General features: G+C 34.0%; 1 protein-coding gene across 2 annotated transcripts; it reads left to right on the plus strand.

Annotated features, from left to right (window-relative positions):
- The first annotated feature begins 217 nt into the window (after positions 1 to 217).
- Positions 218 to 25,520, plus strand: LOC142356846 (uncharacterized). Of its 2 annotated transcripts, none has more exons than XM_075408619.1 (8): positions 218 to 800; positions 965 to 1,483; positions 2,415 to 2,640; positions 7,369 to 7,519; positions 7,966 to 8,186; positions 17,510 to 17,639; positions 21,895 to 22,164; positions 25,099 to 25,520. In XM_075408619.1, exons 2-8 carry the CDS (start codon positions 1,074 to 1,076, stop codon positions 25,434 to 25,436), a joined length of 1,746 nt encoding a protein of 581 aa, XP_075264734.1. In that variant the 5' UTR covers positions 218 to 800; positions 965 to 1,073; the 3' UTR covers positions 25,437 to 25,520. The 2 variants fall into 2 exon arrangements, with proteins under 2 accessions (XP_075264734.1, XP_075264735.1); XM_075408620.1 differs by having other exon boundaries at positions 702 to 718; positions 981 to 1,483.
- Positions 25,521 to 25,862: the final 342 nt, after the last annotated feature.

Genomic DNA, 25,862 nt, shown 5'->3' on the forward strand with positions numbered 1-25,862 from the left:
TTGGTACCTTTTATGCAATAACAATAATTCGCAAATAAAACGGTGAGATATTGTCTGCATTTAAAGTTCTTTACACAACTTCTCTTTTTTGCCTTTTTGTCACGTATCCAAATATGTCGCTAAGTAGACAATAGTCCAATTAAAAGAGACAATCTAAAAATAACTTTCATATCAACTATTTAATTTATAATTCGATTGATGATAAGAGATAGAAGAAATCGTTAATGACTTCTACGCTCGCTGAAACTAAACTGGAAGAAGTTATTACAAATTTTAAAAACCACTTGTGATCTCTTACCATTATATTTCATATTTCGTTATTCTTCAGTAATTACTTTGAACCATATGCGCTCATTTTTATCCAATATTTGATAGTATTAAAAGGCGCAATCGTATTTAAAAGACAAATTGAGCACCGCCTTAATTTCAACGGAATAAAGCTAAAAAAATGTACCCCATTCATAAGAGGAACATAAATTTTGATATGAAGATGAAATTATCTGAAATAAAGGTAGCCTCCTATTTTATCTGTTGATACAGTTCTTCTCCCATTTTGTCCCTTTACTTTGAAAAAATTCACACGGATACAGTATTTCAAAAACCCTCCTTCGATACGTGAATTGCCTCTAAGAACGGGCCGTGGGCTTTTCCTTATCAGACGAAGGATATATAGTACCTTACTCTGGGTTCTTGTTACGTTACAGGATGTGCTAATTTGGTGGAAAATTCTAATTACATTTCATTGCTACTTTTCATTGTCCTTAAAAAATTACTAGCCGTGAACGTTTTTTACGACCAATGTAGAAATTTTGGGTCTTTCCTATCTTAAACCTCCCCTATCTTGTTGGTCAGACAACCTGTACATCTCTCACCATTATATTAATCAAGCATAATGGGGGGAGGGGGGGGGGCTATAATTTCTTGGAGGAAGGGCTATGATGTGAAAAACCGAAATTGTAAAAAGTCAGTTTTGCTGAAAGTTGTCAATGTGAAGAGAAAAATTTGCATAATAATAAAAAGTTCGAATCACAATTTACTCCAAATTTCATTACATTTCATATTATATTCTCAAAATGTCATCTAATAATTCTACGTATGTTCTACCTGTCGAATTTGCAATTGATAACAATATTCTAAATATAACAACCACATTATGGCACTGTTGTTATATTCTTGCTTTGTTCACGGGATTTTTTGCAAATTTGTTTATTTTTATCAACATCTTTGTTGACAGGCAATTTAAAAATACAAATTACTTTTTCGTGTTAAACTTAGTTGTCGTAGATATAAGTGTTATATTAGGAATTTTGGTAGTTAAGGAAGTTACGATAGCTTTGCAATCTGCAAGTTTGTTTTTGAGATGTTTACCAACTGCTTGTAACTTTATTGTTAATTTTACTGCTTCAAATTACTTCCTTTTATTCTTGTGTTATGAAAAGTTCGTGATCATAAACTTGCCTTTCTTCAAAAGCTCATTACTGAGGTTAATTCAATCTTTAATCAATTCATTTTTTTGCAAAATGTGCATAATAGAGGGTGTATAAGTTTGCATACTAAACTGTTTACGGAAACTACGATATAGGAACTTCGCCATCATGGCTACAAACTGAAAATATATAATTAGCAAAAAATAAGCATGTAGGGAAAAAGGCACCAAGTTGACAAATTAGTTCCTAGATTGATTTTAAAAGCATTAACTCTTGCATTTTGCAACTTGGCTTTTAGGGCATTTGCGTTATGAAAACAATGTTGTGCTAACGCCCCAAACACCAAACTCCCCCCCCCCTCAAAGAAAATATTTTAGCGATTGGGCAATGGCACAAAAAGGATTTTGTGGAAAAGATGCCTTTTGAAAACATACCCGTATCGGCCTGAAAGGCTAGACACCTTTAAGGGGATTTTTTAGAACTCTATCGATCTTATTTCCCGATTTGATTTAAATTCAGTAACTATATCTTGAAGACAAATAAATGATCATGCCTCAAAATGCAAATTAGCGGCGTGACAAATGATAAATTCATGTTTATTATCATAATATACTATATGTTTTCGAGCTGAATTATTTGAATTTATTAAAAAAAACACGTTACTTTTTTAGATTTTGAATTTTGTTTTGATTTCAGAGTTTTGCAGTAAAAAAATTGAAGACCTCAGATCAGAATTGTGTAGATATTTATTTGTCTCAACGGCTAGCATTTAAAGTAGGGTCTCTTTCTTTCTTTATTTTTGCCATAAATATGAATAAAAAAACCAAAATATTTCGTAATTTAAAAAAAAATAAACAGCTTGCTCTGAAATACTCCATTTGTGATCGAAAAGAAAAGTTGTCAGTGACTTCAATCAGAATAACGTAACCTGTACATCTTATCAGTTTTAACTAAATTCCAAGCATAAAATCTTTCAAACTTTTTCAGCATGCGAGTGAAAGCGATCTTCACAGTGAGCGTGTACACGATGACAGTGGTGGTGGCCGCACTCAAGTTCCAGACCATGGACCCAAGAGGGGACAAGTGGTGTCCATTCCAGTACCCTATCATCTCAGAGTGGCTTTCAGACCTTGTGGACATGCTCCTATTCTTCTCAGCTCCTGTCCTCTTTCAGTTCATCCTATACTCCTACACGTTCTACAGTGCCAAGAAGGTTCAATTCATTCTTTCATGCATGTTTTATGTAGGGTTCCAAGCAGACGCAACTACTGCGAAATGAACAAGTACTGAATTATTACGAGCAGTAGGGTTATTTAATATATTGGTTAATTTTAGCATAGTCCAATAATTATATTAATTAACATTGACAGTTCAGTTCATTGGCGACATAGTGAATGGAAACTTGATACACAAGACGCCCGGGTCGAGAAAAAAAATGCAAAAATATGTAAGATAAGCGGTGAAAAGTTAGTTTTTTCACCGCAAATTTCGTACATAATTTTGCGTTGAAATGCGGTGAATGCGGTGAAATTATGTAAGTTCACCGCTAGACTAAGCGGTGATCTTACAAAAATTCACCACAATTCACCGCTAAAATATGTAATTTCACCGCCCTTACAAGAGTCCGAACCTCTCACCTCCTTCATGGCATCCACTTCTTCTTCCACTGCGCCATCTCTCTCTAAATTCTATTATTCTCTGTTTGAATATAAATCGAATTCACTCTATTTTCTGCAAAACATGCGCGGTGAATTTTTGTAAGATTTGCAATTTTTAGCGGTGAAATTACATATTTTAGCGGTGAAATGTGGTGAATTTTTGTAAGTTCACCGCTTACTCTAGTGGTGAAATTACGTAAAATCACCGCCTAGAAAAAGTGTCAAAAAGATGTAAGATTAAGGGGTAGTTTTAGTGGCAAGGCAAATCTAATAATTCCTCCCACACTCACCATTAATTTCACCGCTGATCTCAAACATCTTGAACAATTTTTTTCTAAGCGTTGAATTTATGTAAGTTCACCACTAAGTTGAGCGGAGAATTTATGTAATTGCACCGCATTCACCGCTTATCTTACAAAATTTGGACACTTTTTTTCGAAGCAGTGAATTTATGTAATTTCACCGCTAAATTCAGCGGTTAAATTATGTAATTTCAGCACTACCAGGCGATAAAGTATTTTTTCACCGCATTCACCGCCTGATTTATGTAATTTCACCGCATTCACCGCTTATCTTACAAAAATTTCCTCTTTAACCGCTTATCTTACATAATTTTGCGTTGAATGGCGGTGACACCACGAGCCGGGCGTTCATGATCTAGAAATCTCTTGAAAAACTTGAAGCATCTTACCACGAAGTTGAAACATTTATTTGGTAAATCTTGATAAGATCTTATCACTCTAGATCAGAAATCGTTTATAAAAGCAAGAAAATCTTCGGAATGTTCGGTTATAGTTAGACCAAAACGACAAAATCTATATGCTTTTTTTTTTCTTCTTCGCCATCGTCGGTCTTTTCTTTTTTTAAACACAAGGAATCTTCGGAATGTTTGGTTTCAAACGTTTGGTTTTTTACGTAAGAAATCTTCGGTACGCTCGGTCTTTTAGATTCGGTACGTTCGGATTTAAAGACTTGATAATCTTGAGTATGTTTGGTTTCTTAGATTCGGCAATTCAATTTTCAACGTAAGATATTGTCTCCTAGAGGGTCATTTGAAACTCCTGCGATTGGGAAGTTATCATATTATTGGACTGCATCATAAAAAAATCTCAAATTCTTTATAGGAAAAACTGACGCTTTACGTTTATAAAAGGACATACCAGATTAGAGAAGCTGAACTCACAAACTCTTAGCAACGCAACATTTTAACATTTTTTTAAGTTCGAAATCAAACATACCGACTCGAAGAAACCGCAAAAGCCGACCAAACAGAAGGAGCATACGTCAGTTTCTAACTTTTGAAATCTAACATAATGAACAAACATACCAACGTTTATTTTCGCGGAAAATCGAACATACCATGCTTTTCTTGAGTCGTTTTTTTTTCGGTCTTCTGGATTAGGTCAACAATAGCTAACAAAATTTCTAATATTTCTAAATCTCTTGTAATAATCCAGGTATTTTCTGCTTCTTTACTTTAGTGAGAGACCTCTTGGTGGTGGTCTTGTATGAGTTGTGTACTGTATACGCACTGAGCTTGCATTTACTTAAAATATATGATTAGAGTGGGCAAATAGAAATGAATGAGGATAAATACAACGGTCATGCGTTAATTTTTCAACTCCAACTTTGATTTTGCGACACCACGTTTTTAAGCAATATAGATTCATGCCAACTTGCTAGGCATGCTCTTTTATTATTTTACAAAACCCGCTACTTTAAAATACAAAAACAAGTTTAAATTTTTTATAATCAAAACAATAGGCCCATGTTAGGAGGTCTATTCAGATGCAACTACTGTGAAAATGGACCAGTACTGGATTCGAACCAGCATCTCTTACTTGCAAGCCTAGTGTGCTACCCAATTACACCAACTGGTCTTAAGCTCTCGAACTTGGGCATCTCTTATAACCCGTTCTTACGTTCTTTCTTGTTCCTCAAGGCTTCATTTCTCTAGCCAAGTATACGTTGAACAAGTAGAGCTTCTTGTCAAGCTATGTCAAGCTTATCTTATGCACAATTTACATTAGGTTGTTCTCTTTCAACCTTCTAACACTCCCCCTTAAATTGCGCATCCTCTCTTTCACAGTTTCTAACTATATTGTCTCTCTTCTGCGGTTAAGCTCAGAGACTAGGGTCTGGGCCCATAACCTGTTAGGGGGTCTAATCAGGTGCAACTACTGTGAAAATGGACCAGTACTGGATTCGAACCAGCATCTCTTACTTGCAAGCCTAGTGTGCTACCCAATTACACCAACTGGTCTTAAGCTCTCGAACTTGGGCATCTCTTATAACCCGTTCTTACGTTCTTTCTTGTTCCTCAAGGCTTCATTTCTCTAGCCAAGTATACGTTGAACAAGTAGAGCTTCTTGTCAAGCTATGTCAAGCTTATCTTATGCACAATTTACATTAGGTTGTTCTCTTTCAACCTTCTAACACTCCCCCTTAAATTGCGCATCCTCTCTTTCACAGTTTCTAACTATATTGTCTCTCTTCTGCGGTTAAGCTCAGAGACTAGGGTCTGGGCCCATAACCTGTTAGGGGGTCTAATCAGGTGCAACTACTGTGAAAATGGACCAGTACTGGATTCGAACCAGCATCTCTTACTTGCAAGCCTAGTGTGCTACCCAATTACACCAACTGGTCTTAAGCTCTCGAACTTGGGCATCTCTTATAACCCGTTCTTACGTTCTTTCTTGTTCCTCAAGGCTTCATTTCTCTAGCCAAGTATACGTTGAACAAGTAAAGCATTTTTTCAAGTTATGACAAGCTTATCTTGTGTACAAATTCCGTTTGGTTTGTTCTTCTCTATTAACATTATAACACAAGCTGACATAAATTGTACCAGGTAGAAACCCGGGCTCAAAACTGACCTCTGAGTGCACCCTTTTTAGCCATGATCTTATTTGGCAAGTGCTCTAAATTTGGTTTTGGTGCGTCCAATAAACAGTTCAAAAATTTAGTCAGAACGTATTTATAGTACACTTATTTTTAGATAAAATGGGCGCACTATAATGCCAGATCAGAGATTAAATCTGACGCATAAAAATCTCATTAGTTCTTCGTTGCAATGGCTGGTAATCAAAGGTGGATCGGAACTTAGGAGAGGTCTGATCGACGACACAAAAACGCGTGCACAAAAATTTCCGTCCCACTAAATTCTGAAAAAAACTTTCTTTCAATTATTTACCACATACATTCAATGGAATAATAAATACATCTTGACTCATTCACTGAAATTCTTTAAATAATTCACTGCTTTTACGTAAATTCTAGAAATAATTTACAGCATCAATTCTCATCAGAGAGTAATTTTTAGTAGTTTACAGGACGTATTCACTGAAATTATAAAATTATTCCACCGCATTCACTTCAATTCTGAATGTAACTCACCGAATTCATCAAAATTCTATGAAAGATTCACGGCATTCTCCAAAATTCTAAATCAATTCCCATCACTCACTTAGTTTCTAGAAATAATTCAGAGCATCATTTCTAAACAAAGAGTCATTTTTTAGTAAATTACCGAATGCATTCAAATAAATTATCAAAATATATCACCGCATTCACTGAAATTCTGAAAATAATTCATCGCATTCACTGAAGTTCTATAAATAATTCACGGCATTCACCAAAACTCTAAAATAATTCACAGCATTCACTTAAATTCTAGAAAAAATTTACAGCGTCAATTCTCAACAGAGTTTTTTTTTCAATAATTTACCGCATGTATTCACTGAAATTATAAAAAAATATCACCGCATTCACTGAAATTGTGAAAGTAATTACCTTATTCACTTAGATTCTAGAAATAATTAACAGCATCAATTTTGAACAAAGAGTCATTTTTCAATAGTTACCCGCACGTATTCACTGAAATTATAAACATATTTCATCTCATTCACTGAAGTTCTAAAAAATAATTCACCACATTCAGTTAAATTCTAGAAATAATTCACAACATATATTCTGAACAAAATGTCTTTTTTTTCAATAACTTTCCGCACGCATTCAATGAAATTATAAAAAAAATATTTCACCGCATTCACCGAAGTTTCAAAAATAATTCACAGCACTATACGGCATCTTTCAGTTCTAATTCGCCAGGGACGGGAGTTTCTTCTCAATGCAATTTTCATGATTATAATCAAAAGTTAAACACTTACAACTCAATATGAATGAGAGCTATCGTTTTTAAATTTATATTGAAAGGATAATTCACATTTCGTCAATTCATACTAGAATATTCAGTCCTGGTTCCTGAACTCAAATTTTTTTTTTAGCTCACTGCTGGCTTGAATCGACCTCTTCAATCTACAAATGCAACAGGAGCCAACATAAACAATCAAAACAACAACAACAACATGAACCCTGTCAACAACATCAGTGGGGGGTGTGTTGGGATCGGAGGGGGCGGAAGCAACTGCCAGGCTGGTTAGTACCACTGGATCCGGACAGAACAAATACCCCCCCCCCCCGCCGACAAAACTGTCCAATAAATGTGTAGGCTTTTATTTTTTGTCTATTTTCAGTAGATTTTTTTAACTAGGATTCTTCTTTGACTAGGAATGGCGTGTGGGGCAGTTTTGTCGGGGGCTTTGTTTGTCTGGTACTGTTTTGTCTTCCCCGCAAATTATATTGGATTTGAGTAGTATAAAAATTTTTCTGTTTTCAAGCAGATCATATAGTTATATTGAGATTATCAGAAAACTCAGGGCCTTACGATTATCAATTGGTTCAATTGAAATTTTTGTTTTTTTGAAAAAAAACCATGAAGTTAACGTTAAAAATGTTTATATATCAAGTTCAGAATCAGTTTATTGTCAAATTTTTATCCTAAAACGTCTGCGTACGCAACTAATATATTGTATAAATTCCAGGCTATCAACTCACGCTAGCTCAGCAGCCCAGTTCAAACCAATCGGGACAGCCATGTGGGCAGCAGGTGATGCGACCCAGGGCCAGACAGCAACCACAGCTAAAGATAGCAAAGACTTGTCTGGTCGCGACTTTCGTCAGATTCCTACTCTGGCTGCCATATGTTATTCACCTGGTCAGACTCTCCGTTCGACAGGCCACTGGATATGCCCCGTTGGGGGATGTAAGTATCTTAATCGTCGTTCACAAACTTAAAACAGATGTAATGGCCGCCATTGACTTCAGAGTGTTTCGCCATTTTGCATTTTGATTTTGGAATACGTACCCGGTTCGAGGTTTGCCAGTGAATTTTCGTAAGAAATGCGGTGAAATTCCGCGACAAAAAAAAATAATTTTCACCGCGTATTTCTATTTCAACACAGCATTAGGTAAAAACAGCGCTAATTCTAACGCAAAATTTTGTAAGGTCAACGCAAAATTATGTAGGATTTACGCTAAATTAAATAGTTGAATTTGAAGTAGTTATTGAGCCAGTTCAAACCAATTATTTCTGAACCCTTCTATTCTATTCTATTTTTTGATTAAGTAAGATCTACGCTAAACTCAAAGCAAAATTATGTAAAACATAAGCTTTGGAAGCCAAAATTAGGTAAAATCAAGGCTAAAATCAAAGCAGAAAAATGTAGGATCAAAATTATACGAATCTACGCAAAAATCAACGCGAAGTTTTGTAATTTCTACGGTAATTTCAACACTAAATTATGTACGATCTGCAATAAGTTCAATGCGAAACTATGTAAGGTCCAACCTTTGGAACACAAAATCTGATAAGATCAACGCTAAGTTTAGAACAGAAAAATGTAGGATCAAAGCCAAAATTATATGAATCTATGCAAAATTCAACGCGAAGTTTTGTAATATATAAGGTAATTTCAACACTAAGTTATGTAAGATCTTAGATATGTTCAATGCAAAGTTTTGTAAGATCTAAATATTGGAACATAGCATTAGGTAAAAACAGCGCTAATTCTAACGCAAAAATTTGTAAGGTCAACGCAAAATTATGTAGGATTTACGCTAAATTCAATGCAAAATTATGTTAGATCTACGCCATATTTAACGCAAAATTTTATTAGATCTACGCTAAATTCAACGCAAATTTATGTACCATTGACGACCAAGCGTAGATTTTACATAATTTCAATGCAAACAGCGCCAATCTTACGTAATTTAGCGTTTTTTAACGTTGACTTTATTTAGGCCTGGGGTCGAATAGCGGTGAATTATTTTTTTTCACCGCATTCACCGCTTTAACCTTATTTCTGACATTAGTTTGCCATAATATTCTATGAGCTCAATTTTTGTAAGAATTGATTTGAAGTTGGTTGTGAATTTTTGTTAGAAATGCGGTGAAAAGCGTTGAACTATTTTTTTTTTCACAGCATTCACCGCAATCACCCCATTTCTTACGAAAGTTCAACGCATTCACCGCATTTCTTACGAAAATTCACTTTAGAAACTTGGACCCGGGTAAGTCGCCAATTTAACTTGATTTATAATCACTCGGTTGTAAAGTCGGGTTTTTCGCATTATAGCCCCACAGCTTAGTGGTCAGATAAACTATAACCCCCGCAATCATGATAATTATACCATAATGGGGGGCTATAATTCCATGGGGGTTATAATGGGAAAGACCCGTAAAGTCATGATGTAAAATGGATGTGTTAGAACGATAATTGATGTAACTTGGAACCAAAAATGGAAAACAACAAATAATGCTTTAGAAAAAAAGTGAAAAGGATCAAGGTTAGGCCAGCATTTTGAGACGAAATCTTGTTTTTCCATTTTAAGTAGAGACACATATAAACGGAAACCGCCCGAGTTATTCAGGAATATTTGTCGTATTAGATATTACAAATATCTGACAATGCGGTCTCATAAGATGTCTGTTAGGGTATTTATCTTCTTATCAGATCTGATAAGAGAATAATCCGATCCAACACAAAAAAATCATCTTATCAGATCTTGCACGTTAAAACCAACTTCGTCTTATTAGATGTTATTCAATACAAATTATGTTTTATGAGATCTCACTCGGCAAAAATTCTATCTTACCGGATCTTGCAAGATATTCTATCTTACCTTCTTATTAACTAAATTGACGCTACAGAACAAGAAAGAATTATTGCAGCCACAGGATTTTTTTTGTATGAACATACAATGTCACGACAGAATCAATAGAAAAATGGTCTTCGACCGAAAAAAATCTTGCTACTGTAACTTTCGAGATTTCGTAATGTTTTCAATTCACTATTCAAGGTCGCAATCCGCTGGTTTTTTTATACGTCAGAATTGTTTTCTGCAAAACTTCCAAAACGAGGACCCTCTCAACAAAACGTAATAGAACACCAAAATTTTGAGATTTTCATTTAGCAAGCCTCCTTCAATTACAGTGTCAGTTGTGTTTTTTAAAATTTTGTTTGTAATATTTTTTATATCTTAAATCAGTCAGAACATTGATAAAAAGTTTCTGCAGTAGCAATGTTTATCTTATAAATTGTCTTATCACATTTTCCACGATGATAAATTGGCTTAAAAGAATTGTTATCGTGTAAAATCTGATACAAGAAATTTCAATTTTTCATAGTGTAAGATATTATCAAATCGTCAACGATAAATTTTCATCTTTTCAGACCTTATCAAACAACAAAATTTTTTCTAACCAAATCTTGCAGCGTAAAATTTTGTCTTATCGCACATTACGTAATAAAATTTCTGTCAAATTATATCTTAGATAAAGACCTTATACAAAATGAATCGAAAAAACGAAAAATATCTAACAGCACCAGCGGGGTTGGGCGGGTTAGTTTTGAAAAAAAAACTATTCATTGGCGCATTAAAAAAATTGGTTTCTTTATTTTTCCAATCCAATATTTAAGGTCTTATTGCGCTGGTTTTCAATTTGTTAAGGGTTTTTATTATAATGAACAAGGAGGCTCGTTAGTGCGCGTTCGCACATGATGTTTAGACATGCGCTCATATACATTTTTGACTGAACTATCTTTTGACTTAAATTTTTGCAAGAGATAATCAAAAATAGATGATTGAGTTTTAAAAAATCAATACACAACCAAACTAATTTGAGTTAAATAATGACATGCCTCAATACAATGAGATTTTCCATGGAAAAGACTAAAAGAAAAAAAAACAAAAAAAGCAGAAATAAAAATTTCACGGCAAAAACTCAATATCTTAATTGGAAAACACATAGTAATAACGTCAAATTTTAATCAGACAAAACCCTACCTAAACAGTTTTTTATAACTACACATCAGATTGCATTTTTACTAAATGAGAATAGATAACAAGTCGACAAAAAGAAGAAATAATGAGGCGATATTCAAAAATCAATCACCATTTTTGAAAACCAAAGAATTTCAAAAGTCTTAAGATTAATTAGCTTTTAACAAAAAAAATCTTGATAAATTTTTTATTAAGTCACAATGAAACCAAGAAGACTTGTTTCTGGTTAGACTAAGTCTTGAGAACGGACTGAAGTTTCAGAAAAACTCAAAAAATTAAGCACACCGAACTACAAACATTGCGAAAACACGCCATTAAAATCATTAGCTACTATCTGAATAATATGTATATTTATTTCAACTTCTATTTATACTGATTCAGCTAAGGGTATACTGCTTGAATGAATAAGTTCAATTGGGCCACATTTGAAAGCCATTGGGATCTGTTATTACGCAATTATGCTAAAAGAAAAGAAAAGTAAAAAGAAAAACACCACTCACAAAACTTTTTATGGAAATGCACATTGTTCAACAAACAAAACATCCATCAGTTACGTCATAATTTATGTAAAATTATTAAATTCCAAAATACATGGACCCCTCAATTATGAGAAAAATATGCAAATTGAAGAAATGGACATCAAAAATTGAAAAAATTGAAAAAATCCTTAAAAACTCTATAAAGGAAAAATATCATGAAGTTTAAGACTACTTAAATTAAACCGACAGATTTGGATAACATCATTCATTCAATACTCAATCACAAGCCTATGAAACCGGTCAGCATTTTACCGCTACCTAAAGAATTATAAAGCAAAAACAGCAAATTCAAAAAAAATTGAGAGACAAAAGTGACTAAGCCATTGAAAACTGAACTCTTCAGTAAAAACTGTCCTTTTTTCAATTAATTTCTTAACAGCGATAGCATTTGTTTTCACAATATGACTTCAATAAATCAATAAACATTAGCAAATACATTAAAACCCCTCAATTTTTGAGAAAAACCTTAGTATCAACACCAACAAACTCAATAGCTTTCAACCGAAGCTAATAAATATGCAAAAGTACGTTTCAATGAGACAACAAGGATGTTTTTCATATATAAGTCATTAACAAAACATCACAATAAGCCATTGACTATGAAATTAACAACAAGCAGAGGCGAAATCTAAAAATTAAGTACAAAAGAACAAGAACGCATTGTCTGAGCCATTTAAATTACAATTTTTTCTCTGAAAACTTTATGTATGAGCCACTGAACATCATCTTTTAGCCGCTGCAACTATCAGCCAATTCTAGTATAATGTGTCAAGATTCTAAAAGGAACCAAAATTACAAAAAGATATCCAAAACTTTTAAAAAAACATGAAACCTCGTGCACCGAAGTCTTAGTACCGATAATCAGAAGATAAAACGAATAACTAGATAAAGGTTGGATGTTGTCGAAAAGAAAAGTGTCCGGTCATTACTGATACTGACTTACAGATCACGAAAATATGTTTAACATTGATTAATTTTTCAAAAAAATCGAAAAATTATTTTTAAAGTCTTAACAGCCATTAAACTCAATAGCTTATAACGAAAGTCAATCAAAACGCTCAATTGGAGCGTATGCCTCGCTTGGGGACAACGTTATTTGTCATGCATGGATAAACAATCAGACATCACCATAAATCTAAAGACTATGGAAACAACAACAAATACAGGCAAAAACCGAAAATTCAGTAGAAAAGTAGGAGGTGAAGAAAGTTTCGAAGCCATTTGAAAGATAAGCTTTTTCCTGAAAACTTTGACCATGATTGACTTCAATTTTTCTCTAAGTCAATGGGAGATATCAGTATGAGGATAACGTGATAACATTTCAAGAGGAACCAATAATAATAAAATATCCAAAAAATATTTTAAGAATTTTTAAATTCTTGTGGCATTGAAGTCATAAAACATAGAGTTAGAAGAAAAACCACTAACCAGAAAAATTTTGGTTGCATTATAAAAGATGGGGTCTTTATTGAGACTGGCTTACAAATAACGAAAATAAATTTATTATCGATTAACGTTAAAAAAAATTCTCGAAAAATCGTTTGAAAGTTTTAACAGCCATTAGCTGTCCACTGAAAGCTCTAGAAAGGATCACTTAATGCACATTACAAAACCTATTGTACTGTTAGTCAATGAAGCTATGTCATAGGACTCCAGAAATTTTGTGAAACTTCAAAGTAAACTAAAAAAACATTTAAAATTACCAAAACTAAGAGTCGAAGCCAAAAAAAGAAACACGAGTGACTCCTTGAAAACGGTTTTTTTGTTATTGGGCTGTATTTGAGTGTAAAGTTTGTCATTAACAGAATCTAGATTTGAAAATTGACTAGTCTCCTAGGTGACCCAAGATGACAAAAATATGAAAAATTTTCTAAAAAAAGAGCTCTCCACTAGAGTTTGCGTTTTTTTATATTAAACTTCCCTATGAGACCAGAACTAGACTTTTTATCGCCTTTCATCTATAAGGAACTCGAAAATGTTTCATTTTGTGGCGTGAAATGTAATTTTGAATTGATTTTTTAATAAAAAAGATCTTAATTTGAAGAAAAATTACCCTAAAAGTTTAACAAATTCAACCCATTTATCCCGTTTTAACACAAAACTACAAGCCTCAATAACTCCTCGAAAAAAAATGAAATTCGAAAAAAAATATTTTCAGTTTCGAATTATGCGCTCTCCTCTTCACATGTCTCTACAATGAATATATTGATCGGCCAAAATTGTCTGAACAAAAAAACCCATTTGAGTATATAGCTCCTCCCCCCACAAGTTGGGTCGGAACAATAATCAATTAGATTTAGCGCATTGATGATGCTCGAGTTTAAAACCCTAGAGGAATTGCCACAATCACTGTGTTTGTTGTTCTGTTTCAAATTTTGTTTGACTTCTTTTTCCAAGCAATTGAATATATAACAATATAATTTTCACGTTAAGCCAAATATGAAGACTTTCTTTCACAGTCTTATCAGGTCTTATATAATAATTGTATGAAAACTTATTTTTTAATTTGTTTTTCAGCTGTCAGTTTGCGGACATTTTAATCGTGCAGAAAATGATTAGTTGAATTTTCATTTTTTTTAATTTTTTTGATCAGATTCTACACGACAAAACTCTTTGTAAAATTCCTGTCAGATCTGACAGGATGAATGAGTCACTGTGGTGTACACACTTTTGGATAAATCAAATTATCAACTGAATTTTAAACATTTGAAGAGGATTTCAATTTAAACGATTGCCAACTAGTTATGTCACAGTCTAATATAGCTTAGTCCTTTGCAAATGAATCTTTGAAAAATTTCATTTTAGTGGTGGGATATTTGCATCCCGATAAACTTTTTGGGCTCACTTTGGCCAATATGATAGGTATCCACCGACATTGTGGCGAATAAAAAAAGCTTTAGACTCGTATTTGAGAAATATCTCGTTAGTTCAATTCATTTTCTGCCTTCTGTTTTGTTGTGAACTTGAACTTCATAGCATAGACAGTGTAAAATCAAAAACTAATGGGCATTTGCGAGAAATTCTGATGATCTAAGTGCCGAATTCTGAAAAATCCAGACATTTTATTGTTTTTCTAAAACGTTTTGATCGTATGGGATCTCATGGGCCAATTTTTCTTCCTTCAAAAAGGCTGAATTTTCCCATTTTTCTTGTTTAAATTTGCTTAAGATGGCATGCCAATCAATTTGTTTTCTTTTCTGACTTTTTTGGGACCTAAGTTCTTTTTCTTCATTGTAAAAAAGCCTCCACAACTGTGACTTTGTTGAAGTGTCGGAATAATATTTTTCGATTGAATTCTCTTTAAGAAACTACGTTATTTGCTTAATTTCACCAAAGAAAATTTTGCAAGAAAAATTTTACCGTCATGCTGATTACATCGGTAAGTTAAACTTGATTAAAATTTGTCTCTGAGTAATTAACTTTTCTAGTACTACTGAAAGTTCTGTTTTCTGTTTTTACACCCCCCCCCCCTTCAAATAGAATTCAATTCGCGTGGAGGGGTTGGTGCAGTTACATCTTTTTATTTGGCTAAAAATTTAGTACAGCACAAAAATGAGCACACAATTTTTGCCATGAATACTTGCTAGCATGACTTTTCTACTATATCTATGAGCTTAAAACTGAAAGTTTATTCAGTTCTAGAATATTACATGCACAAGAATGATAAGAAGGTTAATGTGTCTGTTGAAATCATCTTCTGTATATTATCAGACAAAAACTGAAGATAATCTCTTATGATAATTAAGAGAGCCGTAAAATTTATTAGTTATTACGGCCATCTTTTATTACAGCGAGTCTATAAACATAAGTCTACTGTTTGTCACTGATAAGTATAACAAAAACGCTTCTAATATGTGAAGCAAAAATGTGCCAACATTTGTTTAGATTGTTAATTAATCACGCCTCTGTGAGTAAAAATACCTAACATTAAGTAATGCATATGGTGATCATATTTGTCACAGCAAAAATGTTAGACGTTTAATCTACGAAACAGAAAAGTTAATTTGATCAGAGTTATTGTCTGGGGGGAGAGGGGAGGATTGACGAGTTTAAGGCAATCTGAAAGTTGCAATTAATAGAGAGCAAATGTGTTTAAAACTTTGCCTTTCAAATCATTCCGGGCAGATCAAATTATTCCGACGGCTCAGGAAATAGAGTGGGCAAAACTATTTCCATTACGAGGGTCTACCGGTATTGAAAAAAATATACTTCCAACGAACGTCGCTGGCGCTTTCATGTACCGCCTCAATCCGGAGAGCGATTAATTTTTGGGAAAGTGGTTTCCGAAAAAATAAGAGCCTTAAAATGAAAAATAGCATCAAGTGAATGTAAAACGTAGTTACTTTCGGCTGCAAGGGTCAGTTTTAAGCAATTTATAAAATGAAGAATTAGTCTGCCGCATATTTCTTTGCGGAACGGGCTTCCAGCGTAAAAGTGAAAACCACTAATTGAAACTTCCATATGAGGCACAGCCTTTTCGACCGCGAAATGCGAAAACATATTTCACAAGCACAATGTATTAACATTGGAAAAGTAAAAGCTGGTTAAAAACGAGTAAATTAACTCTCCAAACTTGGTACACGTAGACGCTCGTAATGTCTTAGTTTAAATAGTTTAAATAGCCTAAATCATTAAGAGATCTTTAACAGCTATTACGAAACCTAAGAGGTCTAGAACAATGTGAAAGCCTATTTCAGTAACTGCTACAGAAACGAAAAAATATTGTATGAAATCATTGCCGTGTACGGTTTCAAACGAATCGAAATATTCAAGAGCTTCGGAATATTTGGTTTCCTCTTTGTCTTCTTCGATTTAGTACATTCAAAATTTTCCGTATGTGCTCTATTAAAAAGTAAGAAAGCTTCTGTATTTTGAAAATATATGTTTGTTTGGAATTGGTATGCTTTCTTTGAAATGTAAAAAAATGACTACGAGGAACTGAACATGCCGAATCTTGGAAACCAAATATAAGAAAACGCACATACCAACGGTTATCTTACTTTTAAAACCTAATATACTGAATCTAAGAAACCAAACATGCTGACAACCATCTTGCGTTTAATACCAAACATACCAAACCTAAGTACAACCGAACATACCGACAAAGATTTTACGTTTACAATCAAACATACCGAATCTAAGAAACCGAACATAACGATGATGTCTTACGTATAACACCGAACAAAGCGATGATTGTATGCAGTTAAAAACCGATCATGAAAAACCAGAACGAACCAGAACGCACCATAAAAAACTCTATGGTATTCTTGTCTTTAAAATAATGTAAAAATTGCGGCGAATCCATGAGAGGAAGAAAAAAAGTTTCGATTCTCTTTTTTTGAATTGCCAACAAGAATCTCCGCAACTTTTTAAACTAGGATTTTTTTACAAAAAATTATGACTCACAGCATGGAGATCCAAATCTTAAGCTGGTAAAACTAGTACTGAATTAAAAAATTTGCCTACTGGGCTAACTGGAATCTAGAAAAAATTCGCTGCATGTCTATCTAAAATTGGTTTAAGCATTAAATTAAAAGATAAATTGCAATACAAAACGAATTTTACAAGTTTTGATGATTAATTGATTCAGTTTATGTTCAGTTCAAACAACTTCTCAAACTCAAAAAGGTGTGAGTTTAATATGTTATATTTGCCATATTTCAGCACAATTTAAAAAAAAAATAATGTGTTTGGTTTGTTGCAGCGTTCTCGTGGAGAGATGATAGTGGACATGTTCCTTCCTGATCTGACAATCATCGCCTCCTGCACTAACCCTATCGTCTTCATCACAATGTCTCCACCTCTCAAACGACGACTCAAAAACCTATTCATTGGTAAGACTATCAATGAATAAATACTTTATGTACAATATGGTACTACTTAATACTTTAGGTACAATATTTCTTACGATTTATATTGATCTACTATTTCAACTAGTTAAATCAATGTTCATTAATTTCAATCATATACATTAGCAAGTAAATGTCCAAGCTTTGATTTTATTTGTGAAATTTACGTTTGAGTTGAAAAAATAAAAATTTTAGAAACTCAAATTTGACCTACATTTGAACAAGGATAGGTTTGACAATACATGATAAGACTTCTTTTCAACTCACTCAACGAGCGAAGAGATCAAAAGCGGAACAAAATAATATAATTTGATTATAACGATGAAAGTTATGAAAGAACAGTTTCGTGTTATTGGTTTGCGGAAATTGAGCCTTAATAAATACATGGAGGCTTGTTCATATGCGTTCGCATATAATGTTCCGATTAGGTTCAACAATGTTTTTGACTTAATTGTCATCCAAGTAAGGAAGAGGTAAAAGAAACCTTTCAAAAATTCATATATTGCTCAAAAATCTCTTCATTTAAAAATTGCTTTAAGCTGCAACCACTAAACACATAAAACAATATTTTATCAGAGGGTCGGTGATGCCTGCAACTAAGGACAGTAAGAGATAAGAAATTTAACAAAACCAAATAAGAGCAACAAGCATTACCTTCGACCAAAACTTAATATGTATCTATTTTTTTAAAGTAAAAATGGCATCCGATAAAAACTTAACTGAATTGATTGACTGGCATTTTAACCAGAAAAGACACGGGACAATCATTTCTGAGAAAAATCAACACGTACAAAGAAAACAAAAGGCACAGTTAAAATAAAGCTGGCACTTGTTGAAAACCATACAAATCAAATTTCGTGCCTTAGCTGTCAATCGAAGTCAACCAATGGTCTCTTCTATATCATCATACAGAACAGTTTAGACCTTTCATTGTCCGAAAAATCATGAGGTAGAAAAATAAATAAATATAGGCAGCTAATTTTACACATTCAGATCTTTTTCATGAGCTTCAAGAAATTCTCATACGCTACTCTCCTTATTGAATTTTCCACATCTGAAAAAGAAATTGTTTTGTTTTTCCGTTGGATGAATGTGAACACCAATTTAGATTAATTTATGCACTCTAATTTTGAGTGATTTTCAAACTAGCTTAAGCTGAATTCCTTCATTTCGTTTCTGTAGCATATCCTTGCTCTTGAGGCCTTAATATCGACAGACTTGTGGTTTAATGGCAGGTCAGTAATCTTCATAGTTGTAAGCTGGTCACAGCTCATAGTTAATTGAGTTTCGACTGGGTGACGTTTAGCTGATAGCACTGATTAAAATAAAAATTTTAGAAACTCAAATTTGACATACCTTTGAACAAGGATAGGTCTGACAATACTTGATAAGACTTCTTTTCAACTCACTCAATGAGCGAAGAGATCAAAAGCGGAACAAAATAATATCATTTGATTATAACGATGAAAGTTATGAAAGAACAGTTTCGTGTTTTTCGTTTGCGGAAAATGAGCCTTAATAAATACATGGAGGCTTGTTCATATGCGTTCTCATATAATGTTCCGATTAGGTTCAACGATGTTTTGGACTTAATTGTCATCCAAGTAAGGAAGAGGTAAAAGAAACCTTTCAAAAATTCATATATTGCTCAAAAATCTCTTCATTTAAAAATTGCTTTAAGCTGCAACCACTAAACACATAAAGCAATTTGTTATCAGAGGGTCGGTGATGCCTGCCACTAAGGAGAGTAAGAGATAAGAAAAATAACAAAACCAAATAAGAGCAACAAGCATTACCTTCGACCAAAACTTAATATGTATCTATTTTTTTAAAGTAAAAACGGCATCCGATAAAAACTTAACTGAATTGATTGAATGGCATTTTAACCAGAAAAGACACGGGACAATCATTTCTGAGAAAAATCAAAACGTACAAAGAAAACAAAAAGGCACGGCTAAAATAAAGCTGGCACTTGTTGAAAACCATGCAAATCAAATTTCGTGCCTTAGCTGTCAATCGAAGTCATCCAATGGTCTCTTCTATACCATCATACAGAACAGTTTAGACCTTTCATTGTCCAACAAATCATAAGGTGGAAAAATAAATAGATACAGGCAGAAATGAAGCAGAACCTCAATAATTGAAAATTTTCCAAAAACGAAGAAAAATTAAAAAAAACTCATATTATCAACGCCCAAAAACCAGTTTTTTTTAACAATTAAATAAATAAACGTAAAGAATTTCCCTACAGTTCACTGTAAAAGAATGCGCGAATGCTCTCTCTTGGCTGTGACAACGCTACAACGAGGCGGGAATAAGATTGAAAGCGGCAAATCGCAAAAGACCAGCTTCTTTAAAACAATTTTTTGAAAACCATAAATCGTAATGAAATGATGCTTTCAAAAAACAAAAACAATTATAGACTAAATGGTTATGATTAGCAATTGGTCATGCCCTTAGCAAGGCCAAGTCAAAAGACAACAAATCAACAACAAAAACAGGCAGAACGCAAAATTTCTTGAACAACTTTTGCAAACAGTGTTGAAGCCAAAAAAAACATTAAGGGTTTCATTGACAATATCATGTTTATTCACTGGCCTCCTTTTTCACGTAAAATTTACTTGTCAGTAATTGAGCTTTGATTTGGAATCACTCTGGTGTTTAACTAACATAAAAAAGAAAAGTTTTTTAAAAAAGATTTATATTCAGCACCCAATTACAATCCGAACAAATTTAGATCGAAAAAAAAATTGAAGCTAGACCAAAATTGGTCATGTTCGTGCTGCCCGTCCTTTAAAACAAAGGAAATCAAATTATCAAAGAAATGGCTAATTTGGCCCAAAGAGTCATTATATCAAAAAATGATGAAATATGGATGTTTATTAGTTTATATTACCAAAAACATTTTATGTATCAACTGAAGGCTTTAGACCGTCTCTTTAGTAGTTCCCTAAATAAAAATTGGACATTAGATTAGATAGAAGCGGCCAAAAGACTACCGAAGAACCTCAATTGCTGGCAAAACTCCACAGTTCTTTAAACGCTTACGAAATCACTTGCTGCAGCCCTTAAAAGAATGGGCTTCACCCAAAAGTTTCAGACCCAAATTTGGGACAAAATTTTTTTATAGGACTCTAGTTGAGCATAAAGTGTACCTCATATTATGAAATCCGTTTTATTGCTCGAATTCACGATGAGACCGAAATTGGTTTGGCCAGAACTGCGTTGCTGTTGAAAAGGCAATTGTTCTAATAAACTGAGTATTTGTATTTTTGACGAAAAACCTGGCAAACAGAAAAAGTAATATATTAGAAATAAAAGTAACGCTTTTTAAAAATATTTATCAATTTCAATTCGCAAGGGGCCGCTATAACGTTAGATCCAGAACACTTTCATTCCGGAGATAAAAACAGGGCATATGTGAGTAAACAAAGGGCATATGTGAGTAAACAAACAGGGCATATGTGAGTTTTTTTGTCTGCACTGCCGGTCAAGCTGGAAAAAGTGGACCAATTTTGCATATCTGATGCCAAATTTTATTTTTAAAAAATGAAAAACTCTGATTTCTTTAAAAAAAATGCAGAACATATGCAAAAAATTAGCAAGAACACTTTGCTCAATGATTTCAGAAATTCCGTTTCATCTTTCAACGTAAAACCAATGAGACTATCTTTGACACATTTATCATATTTTTAGCAAAAACTGATCAAAATTTGAAAAAAATGGAACGAAACCTCCGTAGCTCCTCGGAAAATGCAAAATCGAAAAAAAATGTTTTCAATTTGAAATTCTACGCTAAAAAAGTTTTCTAATGATACCAATCACATGCCAGTACGATAAATATATCGGTAGGCGAAAATTGTCGGAACGAAAAAAAAAACATTTGAGCGTATTGTTTCTCCCCTCTAAAACGGGTCGGAACAATTATAATTTGTAACAGGCTGCATATGATCTCTAAAAATCTCTTAGAGCATCATATTTTTGTGAAAAAATAAAATGTTCCTAATAGCACAAAATAATGGCTTTGAATTAACTGATTTTTAGTGAGCGACCTCTGAAATAAAATTGGCATACAGATCCTCTTAGTTTTCCTTGATTTTTGTCACAACAATTGAGCTTTAATAGTAGTTGAAAATAATAGCAGCAGTTGCTTTAAAGGACCTCGCTGGCGTTGATTATGTTTCAGGCTCGTCGATTTCATTTTCCTGTTCCTTCCAAATTTAAACCTCTACCTTTATAGGGGTGAAGAAATACTGCTGTTGCTGCTGTCCATTTCTGGTGCCATGTTGTCGCCACAATGGACGACATGATTCTGTCAATGCAACTGTAGGAGTCCCTACGGCCACTGGAACCCAAGGTCCCCTCTCCAGCACCCTACCCCCCACCAACAACAACAATCACTGCCCCTATCTCCCCACCCTCAACGGGGGGCTGGACCCACTAAAGCCCAATACGGTCGAACATGAAAGTAACAACCACGTCATCAGCAAGAATAACAACCACGACAATGGTAATTTACACCGGATTAGGATGATGACCTTAATGTGACCAATCTTCATTATGATTTATTGATATATTGGTTCTAATCTGCCCCCCCCCCCCCCCCCCGTGAAGTAACGGTACAACACGTTACAGTTACATATAGCGCGTTACTATATGTTATAAAAAATAACATATGCGCGGGGGCGGGGGGGGGGGGGTCGAAACAGAAAATAGATCCCATTTAATTCCCCATTAACAAAAAATTGCGATAATATGCATTGTGAACTAACCAATACGTTTTTTTTTCATCTGATAATGACATTTACATGCAACAAAAAGGTGGGAATCATAACTTACGCCATTTTTTTTACATTTTATGTTTAAAAACAGAAAGTGGATAATAAGTTAGCTCACATTTTCCTACCAAAACTTTTGGGTTTTTGTACTCTTGAAAATTGATCTCTGCAACTCACGTTAGTTTGATTATATGTGAGATGATTATTCAAAAATTTGCAGAAGTTATTTTTTCCTTTGTTTTGCATCCCGTCCATTCTAAGTTTATTACATAGACGGTGTCATTAATTTTTCATCCAAAAAAGTGAAATTCAAACTTGAATTTTTCTAATGCCTTAGGAAATTGCCGTAGTAATTAATAAAACCTTTGCATGTAAATGTTCATCATTTTTTGTCTCAACTTTTCGATTTTGCTAAATATTCAAGTTCCTATCTTTTGAAATAATGATGACAATATCCATGTTAAAATACTCCTAGAGAAAATTTTCTGTTTACTAAGAAAACAGTGGTTGTGTCTTGGAGTGTGAAGCTGCACCCACCGCTACAGTCCGTTGCTGTGTATAAAATGAAACTAGTAAAAGGCGAAAACAAATACTCGGATTAGTAAGTGAGTTCCGTTTTATAACTAGTTTTGTTGGATGAGAGAGAGAAAGAGAGCGTTTAAAGCTGTATCTACCGAATTCTTTTTTTAAACCTAAGATATTTTTGCCGTATAAGGTAATTAGAATGATGTTTGTAAGTTTTATCAAAAGAAAATCGAAGCTATAGTTTCCAATTAAGGCGATGAAGAGGTAATAAATCTGATTTGCTTGAAGGTGCCATTTTGTTGATAGCAACGGTACCACATTGACCTCTCCTAAAATTGCGGGTCATTTATTTTGTGAGCAACTCTTTGACGAGGCATTAAATACGAACCAAAAAACACCATTTTTTCTGAATTTGTTTCTGTTTTTTCAACAAAACACTGCTATTTTGACACAATTTAAAACAATTCTCTAAGACAAAACTTTGTATAGAAGTTGCATATGTTGAATAGCAAAATACGCATATGTTGGCTAGTATTTTCACACTATAATATTATATAGTAATATTATAATATAATAATAATATAAGAATAAATCAGAATAATCATTAATCTGATATAATAATATCAGAATAAATAGGAAGACAGTTCGTTTAATTGAAATTTTTTGACCAAAGGTTTAAGTTTGCGGCTGAGTTCTTTTGGACGTTATTTGTATTTTTGTCGTTTTCTTTTGACTTTTGCCCGTACGTTCCCAGGTAAACGATACTTGATCTTTCTGTGACAGTATTTGAACTGCTGTAGCTAAATCTTGTTAAGCTATCATCCTTTTTCAATCTTGTTTACAAAAGTTGTTTGAATGACTAATCTAGAAACAAAACTTTGTGGAAATACATTAAATTCTTCAACCACCTGCAGTCATCTTGAAAGTTTGTTTATAATAACTTGACGTTTTCCAAGCTAGAGTATGATCAAAACATATCACAACAAATCGAGTTATCTAATTCATTTCCGTATTAGCATTATGGCAAGAGATGATTTCATTTTTTTAATAACCGTAGTAAATATTACCGCATAAAGTAATTAGAATCATGTTTGTAAGGGTTTAAAAAGAAAATCCGATTTATATTTTTGGATTAGGGCCACCAAGAGGTAATTAAATCTGATTTACCTAAATGTTCCACTTTATTCATGAAAACAGTACCACAATGACCACTACTAATAATGCTGGCTATCTAGTTTTCAATAAAATCTTTGACGAGTCATTGAACAAATATAGCAGTTTCTTTTCGTTTTTTTTCTAAAAAATATCGCTGTTTTAACTCAATTTAAACTCATTCATTAAGTCAAACTCGGTTTTTAAATAGCAATTGCAGAATAGCCATCTGATTGCTAGTATTTATATACCTCATCAATTTGAAAAAATAGGAAGACAGTTCGTTTAATTGATTTTTTTGACCGACGGGTTGAGCTTGAGGCTCAGTTCTTATGGGCATTATTTGTATTTGCGTTCCTTGCTTTTGATTTTTACGCGTACAGTCCCAAGTAAACTATACCTGATCTTTTTGTGACAATCTTTGGAACGCTGTAGCAAAATCTTGTTGAGCTATAATCTTTTTTCCATCTTGTTTACAATGTTGCATGTCTCCGTGATTAATCTAGACAAAAAAAACTTTTGAAATAAATTGAATTCTTCAACCACCTGCATCGACCTTCAAAGTTCTTTAATAATAGCCGGACGCTTTCCAAGCTATAGTCCAATCAAAATTTATTCCGTGAAATAATGTTGGAAGGTTGAGAGAGAACAGCCTAATGTGAATTGTGCATAAGATATGCTTGACAAGAAGCTCTACTTGTTCAACGTATACTTGGCTGGAGAAATGAAGCAGCCTTGAGAAACAAGAAAAAACATCAGAATGGGTTCTAAGAGATGCCCTAAGTTCTAAGTTCGAGAGGTTAAGACCAGTGGGTGTATTGATTAGCCAACTAGGCCTGCAAGTAAGAGATGGTGGTTCGAATCCAGTTGTGTTCCATTTTTAAACTAGTTGTGCCTGCTTAGATCCCTTTACATAAAATCAAGAATTATTGTCCGTTTGATTATGAGGAATATGACAGGAGGCGTTTAACAACGATGGAAAATTTTAGCACTGGAACCTGTAGAAGACGGTCCACCGCAGTCAAATTTGACAGCAGACAAAGGTGATAAGGACGGGGCATACTTTCAGTCACCCACAGAGGCGTCTCAAAACCCTCAACCTCATCTATGCGCCCCGCCCTATGACAGCAACCGATCTCGGAGCATCACGTCTGAACACGGGGTGGAAATGCACTCTGTCAAGGAGGAACAACGCACAACTGATGAACAGGAGGTGGACGAGGTCCCACCTCCACCTCCACCTCCTCCGCCCTCATCAAGTGGATTAACATTAACAAATGAAAGTGTTCCCGAAACTAAAGATGATATGCGCGTTTCTGATGTTTAACTGTTTTTTTACTATAAAACTTGAAAAACTATGGATTTTGTAACCCGAAATTTATATCTTCCATATACCCCCCCCCCCCCGCCGCCCCGCCCACTTATCAAATGTGATTTGAATCTAATACACCCCATTGCCCGCATGGTTACATTATTTTACTCGATAGCTGGTAACCAATTATCTTTTGCGATAATTCCGTTAAGTTAAGTGGAGTCGGATGGCCGGATTTTTTGTAAGAGTTGCAATTTTCAGCAGTGAAACTTTTTCACCGCATTCCATTCACTTTAGTGCATACATTTTCTAGCAATTTTTATTGCTTCTTGCTGAAACCTCGGCCTAGGAGGGAGGGAGGGGGGGGGGGGTATTTTGATTGTGCAATGGAGGTTTAATAATAGTATCAGTATCCGTTCCGTTTGTGAACCACCCCCCCCC

The sequence above is a fragment of the Convolutriloba macropyga genome, unplaced genomic scaffold (genome assembly GCF_964194025.1).
Source record: "Convolutriloba macropyga unplaced genomic scaffold, txConMacr16.3 SCAFFOLD_669, whole genome shotgun sequence".
Taxonomy (NCBI): Eukaryota; Metazoa; Xenacoelomorpha; order Acoela; family Convolutidae; genus Convolutriloba; species Convolutriloba macropyga.